Below are 10,778 nucleotides of genomic sequence, written 5' to 3' on the forward strand. Positions count from 1 at the left end.
TGGCTAATTACATTATGTAACAAACTTTGCTTGGCAAGTTGCAGGTAGCATTGATAAAATTACTCCAGTATATCCACATTAGTAGAGGATGCCTATCATCCACGCTTAATGTAAATCACTTATATAAAACAGGTATACTCCAAAATGCACATGTAAGTGGGCTATAATATTCCGGAAGAGTTATTAGATGGTATCTATCGTACTGAAGGGACCATTACTGGAATCTGTCTATAATATCATCGACTCATTTGTCTCCAAAGTCGCCTTGCTACAAGCCTCTCCCTTCTCGCTGTAATGGATGCCTTATGGGTAGCCAGTGTTACTGATTCAATTAACACCATCTACCTTCTATTCTCGGCCTACCTGGTATTCGTCATGCAGCTTGGTTTCGCAATGTTATGTGCTGGTTCTGTCCGAGCCAAGAATGCCATGAACATTATGCTCACGAACGTGGTAGATGCTGCAGTGGGAAGCCTTTCATACTACCTCTTCGGGTTCGCCTTTGCTTTTGGTGATGGCTCAAATTCAAATCCATTTATTGGCACACGATTTTTTGCTCTTAAAGACATTCCCAGCTCTTCTTATGATTATAATTTTTTTCTTTATCAATGGGCTTTTGCTATTGCAGTTGCTGGAATTACTAGCGGCTCTATAGCTGAGCGTACTCAGTTTGGTGCTTATCTTATTTTCTCTTTTTTTCTTACTGGGTTTGTTTATCCTATTGTTGCTCATTGGGTTTGGTCATCTAGTGGTTGGCTAAGTCCAAGTTCGAGTTCTTTGCTATTTAGTTCAGGTGCTATTGATTTTGCCGGGAGTGGAGTTGTTCATTTGGTGGGTGCTATTGCTGGGCTATGGGGCGCTGCAATAGAGGGGCCGAGGGTTGGTCGCTTTGATGCGTTTGGTAAGCCTGTGCCAATAAAGGGTCACAACGCAACCTTGGTGGTTCTTGGGACATTCTTGTTATGGTTTGGATGGTTTGGGTTCAATCCGGGCTCCTTCACTACAATATTGGTAGCTTACCCTGACACGACGGACCAAGGCCATTGGACCTCAGTTGGGCGGACTGCTGTTACAACCACACTTGCTGGTTCAACAGCAGGAATTGTAACTCTTTTCGGACGGAGACTACTTATTGGACACTGGGATGCTTTGGATGTTTGCAATGGGGTGCTTGGTGGGTTTGTTGCAATAACATCAGGTTGTGCTGTGGTTGAGCCATGGGCGGCTATTGTGTGTGGTTTTGTCGCAGCTTGGGTGTTAATTGGGCTAAACATAGTGGCTCTAAAACTACAGTATGATGATCCTCTAGAGGCAGCACAATTGCATGGTGGATGCGGAGCTTGGGGTTTGGTATTTACAGGCCTTTTCGCAAAAGAGGAATTTATAGTTCAGGCTTATGATTCAGGTGTCCGTGGAATCGTAAGGCCTTATGGACTGTTCCTTGGTGGAGGTTGGAGCTTGCTTGGAGCTCAAGTGGTTGAACTTGTAGTAGTGGTAGGCTGGGTTAGTGTGACAATGGGACCCCTTTTCTATGCACTTGAAAAGCTGAAGCTACTGAGAATATCAGTTGATGAGGAAGTTGCAGGTCTTGATATATCTAGCCATGGTGGTTACGCATACAATTCTCATCCAGATTACTCTCCTCGTGAAGAAACCGGACCTCGATTCTACAGTGATTACGTTAGGCTTCAGGATAATTCGTGAACCCCAAAATATTTGAATGGCTGAAACTGGATCCTCTTCTGGAAAACAATAAGCATCAGGAGGCCAGTTGTGCAACTTTGTCCTGTTGTACATATTTTGTAATCATTTTATCCTTGTTTTTTTTTAAATCGAAATCATTTTTCACTCTTCAATATAATTCAATGTATATAAATTCATTCCATGTAGTCCTTGGAACATAAATAAAGTTTTCATCCATGGATAAAGTATCTGTTTTCGCATGTTTTAAATACAGCTTTCATTTTAGGAATATTACATGAATATAAAAATATTAGTTCTCAAAATAGTTATAAAATGTCAAGCATTTCACTTTTATTTGCTAAATAACAATGAATCCCTATATTCATATTAATGACACCAATTAAATTATTTACCACGTTATTTTTTTAACAATTTTATGTAATATTTTTTTGTGAATCTAACATTACTTTTGATTATATTGTAGTAATTATTATCAAGAAACATATAGATGAACAATTGAGATTGATTTAAGCAAGTTCAATATTTACTAGAAATATAGCCCGTATTTTGCACATAATTTTTTTTTATTTTATACAATATTTGTATAAATTTGATTTTTTTAATTCTTATAAGTTATTTATTTGATATTAGTACGTCATATTAACCTATCATGATAGCATAGAAGTCAAACAGAGATACACTAAAATATGTAGAAGTTTATGGAAAAATTTATGATATTTGGATTAATATAGTACTATTTGCACCATTTCTTTAAAATATATTATTTTCTTCTAAAATTACTTTTTCTCCAATATTTTTAAATTTAAATTCTTAGTACACATCTTTATATATTATATTATTATAAGCTGGACACCTATTAATAGTTGTTTATAGTAAATCATAGTGGTCATATCTAAACACAGATGGATAGAAATAGGTGGATGTAATATAAAAATAATATTATATTAATATTTAAACGGCTCTAATAGGTTTAGGTTCGAATCCCATCAACATCTTATTATATTTAAATTTTTATATTTTTTATTTTTAACAAATTTTACGTGTTCAAAATTCGAGTCTCGTGAATAACATATTATATATTATATTATTTATTTTGAATAAGTCTCAAATTATCATAAAACATATATTATTATAACTTATATATTATGTTATTCAATTTATTTTTCTAACTATTGAAAATCAATATTAATATAAAAGCAATCTGTGCATCGCATATATTATGATAACTCGAATAAGATATATTTTAGTTCAAAGATTATCCTAGTTTTAATTATTAAAAATAAAAGTAAATAGTGTTATATAAATGTTAAACTATCAAATTTCTAAACTAAATATAATCTATTTATACCCGCTAAAATAGGACCAAAACTTATCATACTAAATACGACAGTTTTTTCTTAATTTTTTATAATTTTTATTATATATTTATAATTGTTATATGTTTATATATATATATATATATTAAATTATTATATGATTGAATAAATGAAATTTAAAATTATTTAAGTATTTAACAACAGATTTAAGTCAGTAGTATATTATGTTGTAATTAGAGTTTTTCTTAAGCATTTTTCGAATCTCTCTTATATTTAGTTGTCCAATATCAAAATTTGGTTGAAATTTATTTAATTATTATTTCACACATATATATATATATATAATAAATATTTAAAAAATTATAATAGTGGAAATTATGTTAAGTTAAAATAATATTTAAACTAAAATATGTTTAAACTATATTTTACTATTACTATCTTAAAACCCGTGCAATGCACGAACGTCACATATTTTTTTAATATTACATTATTTTAAAAAAAATACTTGAATTCAATTCTTAATTTTGTTCTTTTAAAAATTTAAATGATATGACCTCATGATAATTATATAAGTAAACATATATGCTTATAACCTTTTAAAATATTTAAACTTATTTAAAGTGATAACATTAGTAAGGCGGAAATATTATTTTAATGATTTTTTTATCGAGGGTAAAAATATAATGTCTTCATTATGTTGATACCTTAAATAACTATTATTTTAGCATGATGATCACTTAATCGATTAACTATAACTCTATAAAAGATATTTGAAAATGCAATATTACTGATTGAACGATATATTTTTATTGATAATTTTAAGTGTATTTTAAAAAAATTATGTTTTAAATAAAATTTGATTTTTAATTTCACATGAATAGGATACTAATTATAATTAGTCTAATATTAATTTGATCTATCTCGGATCAGTGTTTACATTATTTTATTTTAGCCCGATACTCAATACACCGACCAAATCAAACTAATTATTTTTAGTGAATTTTTTTTTTAAAATTCCGGATCAATAAGATAATTTTGTTTTAGACTGAATAATTAGCATATATGTTTTTTTATTGGTCGGATTGTATTTTTATTTTAATTTTGTGTTAGTCTGAATCATTATATAATGTATTTTTTTATCCTGGATAAATAAAATATATTATTTTATTTATCAAAGTTCATTAGTATAATTTTTTTAGGAGAATTGATAATATTATTATCTTATCTTAACCCGGATCACATTATATATCAACCAAATTTTAAGAATTATATTTAGTCTGTTTAAATTTAATTTAACGCGAATTAACAAATTAGAATGATATATAACTCGATATGAATTAAGATTTAAATTGATAGAAGAAGTTGAATTTAACATAAATTATAGTGATATATAGTTCGATATAAAATAGAATTGAAATTGGTAAATTAATAGAGGAAATTGACTTCAATATTAATTAGAATTAGAATTGATCTACCCATTAATTAGAATTAGAACAATTAAATAAGGGTAATTAAGTAATTTCAGCAATTACTGACTGACCGACTACCAAACTTTTAATATTTCGTCTATTATAATATAGGGGGCTACTCCAATAGGAACCAATTTAGAATAAAAATTAAAAACCAAATAATTTTAAAAAAAAACTAATTCGAAATATAACACATATGGTATGCAAATCGATCGTTGAGAGATGTAGAAAAATACAGTGAAATCGGACTTTAAAAAAAGTTACGGTTTAACAGGAAATATCAAATTAAAAACGAAGGGGAAAAGCTGAAATTAGGTGTGGGAGGGTGCAGGTTAGTTGGGTGGTGTGATTTAGGGGGGACCATTAGATTGGGTAAATCTAATGGCTTAAATTAGTTCTAAGTTTCTATTTTAATTTTAGTTTGTATTTGATCATTCCCCTGAGGCTACTCCAATAGAAACCAATTTAGAATAGAAACTAGAAACCGAATAATTTTTTTAAAAAACTAATTTGAAATATAACACATATGGTATGCAAATCGATCGTTGAGAGATTTAGAAAAATACAGTGAAATCGGATTTTAAAAAAAAGTTACGGTTTGATGGAAAATATCAAATTAAAAACGAAGGGGAAAAGCTGAAATTGTGTGTGGGAGGGTGCAGGGTAGTTGGGTGGTGTGATTTAGGGGGACCATTAGATTGGGTAAATCTAATGGCTTAAATTAGTTCTAAGTTTCTATTTTAATTTTAGTTTGTATTTGATCATCCCCTGGGGGCTACTCCAATAGAAACCAATTTAAAATAGAAACTAGAAACCAAATAATTTTTTTTTAAAAAAAACTAATTCTAAATATAACACATATGGTATGCAAATCGATCGTTGAGAGATGTAGAAAAATACAGTGAAATCGGATTTTAAAAAAAGTTACGGTTTGACGGGAAATATCAAATTAAAAACGGAGGGGAAAAGCTGAAATTGGATGTGGGAGGGTAGGGTAGTTGCGTGGTGTGATTTAGGGGGGACCATTAGATTGAGTAGATCTAATGACTTAAATTATTTCTAAGTTTCTATTTTAATTTTAGTTTGTATTTGATCATTCCCCTATATAGGGGGCTACTCCAATGGAAACCAATTTTGATTAGAAACTAGAAACCGAATATTTTTTTTAAAAAAATAATTTGAAATATAACACATATGGTAAGCAAATTGATCATTGAGAGATGTAGAAAAATACAGTGAAATCGGATTTTAAAAAAAAATTACAGTTTGACGGGAAATATCAAATTAAAAACGGAGGGGAAAAGCTGAAATTGGGTGTGGGAGGGTGCAGGGTAGTTGGGTGGTGTGATTTAGGGGGACCATTAGATTGGGTAGACCTAATGGCTTAGATTAGTTCTAAGTTTCTATTTTAATTTTAGTTTGTATTTGATCATTCCCTATTGAAGGGTTTTTAGCACATAAACGCAACGAAAACGTAAATTTAAATCTTAAAAAAAACGAAACCCTCCGCAGGATCCATGCGAAAAATAATATTTAATTCGTAGTTCAGTATGTTTACCTTAAGAAGCTTTACGTTAATGGAAAGATGGAGGTCTTTAATGGCGATCCAAAAACGATGAACGGAGATCATTAGCAGCTGCTCTTCAAGTGTGAAGCACTCTACCGGTATCCACCAAGAAAACGATGTAATGAAGGACGAGGAGATGGAGAGAATTAGGATTTTGTAAATTTTTTTGATTGAGGCAAAAATAGGGTCTATAATAGTATATTTATAGGCAAAATTTTCAGCTGAATTTTTTTCCATAAAATATTATTATTATTAACCCTTTATTATTCTCACTAATAATTAAAACACCTTTTAATTATTAATCCTTTTTCTAAACACGTTTTCGTTGCATTTATGTGCTAAAAACCCTTCAATAGGGAATGATCAAATACAAACTAAAATTAAAATAGAAACTTAGAACTAATCTAAGCCATTAGATCTACCCAATCTAATGGTCCTCCCTAAATCACACCACCCAACTACCCTGCACCCTCCCACACCCAATTTCAGCTTTTCCCCTCCGTTTTTAATTTGATATTTCCCGTCAAACCGTAATTTTTTTTTAAAATCCGATTTCACTATATTTTTCTAAATCTCTCAACGATCGATTTGCATACCATATGTGTTATATTTCTAATTAATTTTAAAAAGAAAATTATTTGGTTTCTAGTTTCCATTCTAAATTGGTTTCCCAAATTAGAATATAAACTAGAAACCAAATAATTTTTTTAAAAAAACTAATTCGAAATATAACACATATGGTATGCAAATCGATCGTTGAGAGATGTAGAAAAATACAGTGAAATCGGATTTTTAAAAAAAGTTACGGTTTGACGGGAAATATCAAATTAAAAACGGAGGGGAAAAACTGAAATTGGGTGTGGCAGGGTGCAGGGTAGTTTGCAGGGTAGTTGGGTGGTGTGATTTAGGGAGGACCATTAGATTGGGTAGATCTAACGGCTTAAATTAGTTCTAAGTTTCTATTTTAATTTTAGTTTGTATTTGATCATTCCCCTGTAATATAGTATAGAATTGTCAAATTGTTTTTAAATTGTTTTCTAATTTCCTGGACCAAAAGTTAGCTCAAATATACTAATAAATAAATATAAGTATCTTGAAATCGCTACATCACAGCTTTGCCACATTCGCTAAATCTGTGATCCTAAATTTTGATCCAAGACTAATGTTCGTCCACACAAATTGAATAAAATATGATAACTCTGAGTCCTTCTGACGAGCCGCTCGTTGGGTGTAACTGTTGTGGGTTATATGTAAAATAAAATCGGAGAATGGTTTTAGCTTGCGACGTCTTCAGTGTGAAAACTCATATTTGGATGATTAAGATAATAATATAAGGTGTTGTGGGTATGTGTGTGTGAGAGAGAGTCTTGTCCCCCCGAATCCCTTTTTACTGGACATTTGTAATCTGAAGGTAGAATTTAGGGGTTAGTAACTTTCAATCAGATCCGCTCATCCCTGAAAAAGGGGGACGCCTGGAACCTGTGGATGCTTTATAAGTGTCCAGTTACGGATGACATATCTCTCTTTTTGATGTACCTGACAGCCATGGCATAGGCTGTAGCCAGGCTCTGTGACTCCTTGTTGATTAGCTCCATAACATACCTCTCATTATGTGTCAGATCCAGGTTCCTCCGGAAGGTGCTTAATGTTTCTCTTTCGTCCAAGTTTGATTGATTGCATCCTGGAAGCGCCTCATATAAGCTGAGAGAGTGTGACGACCTCAACTTCGGGGTCAAGAGTTGACGTCACTCAACACAATTACCAGAAATATAAACAACAAGATTATTATTAATACATACTAACTTGACCCCAAACCAAGATCTTATCCAGGTTCAAGTATGATTTAGGTTCACATTATTACAAACCATTTATTCATCATCTGACACACTCTAACTTTATTCAGCAACTCATCAGACCACATGTAGCCTGATAAACACTATCTCGGAGAAGCCGGGTCCTGAAGGGGCGGGAAAACGGGTCTCTCTGACTGGTCTTCTAGGCATCTGCGACATATATACATAACAGGTTGCAAGGGTGAGCATAATCGCTCAGCAGTACCAACATATGAATAACAGGATAATAACAATAACGTGAATAATGATAGGAGCAGAGCTATAATCATGTGAACATCATTATATAATGAAAAGCTGAAATAATTGGATATCAATGACTAGCATGCTTTTAACAAAACAAACGTAGTAGTGTACTGTGTAAGTACCAGAGTTCAATTTTAGCATGCTATGCACATTTATGAAATCACTGTATCAACTACTTACACCCTTACGAGCATCACAAATCCAAATCAGATACGTAACGGATATGTGAAGACATGTGATCAGGCTATCAACACCAGACGGCTCTAACAGCCATCCCATTTACCTGTTCCAGAACTCAGAAACTAGCTAGGTCTCTGACCTGCTTGACTAATCGGTTATATAGTGCGCACAACCGAATTAGCCTCTTACGCCACCTCAATAGGCCTACTCTGGCCCCTATGTATCCCATATCTGATCGTTTTATCCAGTTTTCAAAATCACTTGTACTTATCTCATTTCCAAAGCCATTCATTTTAACAGTACACATAGAAAATCTCGTTTGCAAATTATTTCATTCGAGATAGGTACCTTTCGAAGTTACTTTTCTCCCAAACATATTGAAAATAGTGATTTATAACTACAGGGGATACGTAACTTAAAACGTTTCTGTTCCATTTTGAAATTAAAACATTAGCTATTGATACGTACTGAACCATAGAAGAATGGTCAGGGGTACTTGCCTTGCAACGCTTTCGAAACTCTAAGTAGCTCTTACGCAAACTTCGGTTCAGGTGGAACTTGACTAGAATCTACACATATAGAATAACCTAATCAGTTATATCGACATTCTTGATTTCATCAACCCTAATAACCCGAATCATATAGATATTATGCACATAATCACGTACCCACGTAATCCGAACACAAATATGGTAACGTATAATATATAAATAAGTACATTTTAAAATAATTTTTTAGAAAATTTTGGCAGCAACTCCTTTGTTTATAAGCCTACCCGTCAATTACAATCGACGTCAACAATCGCAATAATCCACAAGTTTCGTCCCAACATCAATTCCACAATCACTTACAATTCCAATATATAATTTATTTTCGAAAACATTCTATACAAATCATTTTATTATTTATAAAATTTAGGACTCAGAACAACGTCATCACCGTCCACCGTCCGCTCATAACGAGTCATCGCGGTACGACAACAAAATTCTCGGGGTACCCGGTATCTCGGATTCCAACCAAAAATTTCGCCGATTAATTATTAACAATTTCCTATACATAATTAATATTCATATCACGAAATCACTCGAATAAAATCCTGCAGAAATCATTAAAATTATTATTTCAATACTTCAGTTTATAATCTGCAAAAACAAGACAGGATTGAAACAAACGTCACACAGCCACAACACGCGCGGACGCGCCGCCCACACACACGGACACGACCAACACACACCTACACACGCAGAGACACACACAAGACATACACACACAATCGAGCACAAAAGCACACACATATACCCAAGTATATACATATGCATATCAACGGAATAAAGATAGAACCAAGCCAAACCGAAGAACAGTGGCGGCTCACTGGAAACAAGCCAGAAAACAGGAACAGCGGTGACCGGAAACACCAAGAGGAAGAAGAGGAGAAGAAGAACACGAAACAGGGAGATAAAGCGAACAGACTGAGAGAATTTCGAGAGAGAAACAGAGAGAGATCAGGAGAGAACGAGAGATGAGAGAGGAGAGTGAGACTGTGATGTTTGTGTGTGTGTTAATCAATTGCCACGAAGCCCCTAAATCAGGATACATGGCACACAACTAGTAACCCAATTACTAGCACGCGATTCTGAACCAAGTAACGTAAGTTTGACTCATTTTTCTTAATTAAATATATCGTAAGTGCACACAAATCTGTTTCTGAAAATTACCAGAATATTCTTAAAATAATAGAAATTTTCTGAAGTTTATAAAAACATGATTTTCGTAATTTTAAAACAATTTTTGAAACGCGATTTATACCCACTTTTTAACAATTAACGAAACAACGCGCGGGTGAAAATAATCCCAAAAATTCTAAAATAATTTTAAAATTCTCAAAATTTTATAAACTTAATAAAATATAAGTTTCGTGATTTTTGAAGAATTCTTGAATTAAATATGGATTTTATAAAGAAACAGAATCAGAAAACCATTTAAGGATAAATAATTAGTAAAATATTAATTTCTCAATTTATAAAATCCTACAAATAATTATTGAAATTATAAAATTATAAAACAAATTTTAGAGACAATTCAAATATTTATGAATTAAAACTGTAATAAAATCACTTTTACAAGTATAACAGAACCGCATATCTCAATAATAAATCACAAAATCCATACCATATATCAATAGATCTTAGATAAATAATAAAAATCAACACACTGCTGCAAAAAATCAATACACACCTTTTATTTAATTATTTATTCAATTATTACACTTTTAAAATATTAAAATAAAAGAAAATACACGAGTCGTTATATCCTTTCCTCCTTAAAAAGATTCTGTCCCCAGAATCTGACTACAGAATCTGACTCAGCTAAACAAATGAGGATATTTATCAAGCATGTCTGACTCTAACTCCCAAGTAGACTCTTCTACTCGAGGATTTCTCCACAA

At 32.1% G+C, this 10,778-nt stretch overlaps 1 protein-coding gene across 1 annotated transcript; it reads left to right on the forward strand.

Annotated features, from left to right (window-relative positions):
• On the forward strand, window positions 1–1,880 carry LOC141667198 (ammonium transporter 1 member 3-like). Its single transcript, XM_074473594.1, has one exon. It carries the CDS (start codon window positions 295–297, stop codon window positions 1,702–1,704), a length of 1,410 nt encoding a protein of 469 aa, XP_074329695.1. The 5' UTR covers window positions 1–294; the 3' UTR covers window positions 1,705–1,880.
• The last annotated feature ends 8,898 nt before the right edge of the window (window positions 1,881–10,778 follow it).

The sequence above is a fragment of the Apium graveolens genome, chromosome 6, assembly GCF_009905375.1.
Source record: "Apium graveolens cultivar Ventura chromosome 6, ASM990537v1, whole genome shotgun sequence".
Classification (NCBI taxonomy): domain Eukaryota; kingdom Viridiplantae; phylum Streptophyta; class Magnoliopsida; order Apiales; family Apiaceae; genus Apium; species Apium graveolens.

Coding starts and splice junctions, on each gene's coding strand:
- LOC141667198 (XM_074473594.1), top strand. CDS start 295: ATGGATGCCTTATGGGTAGCCAGTGTTACTGATTCAATTAACACCATC.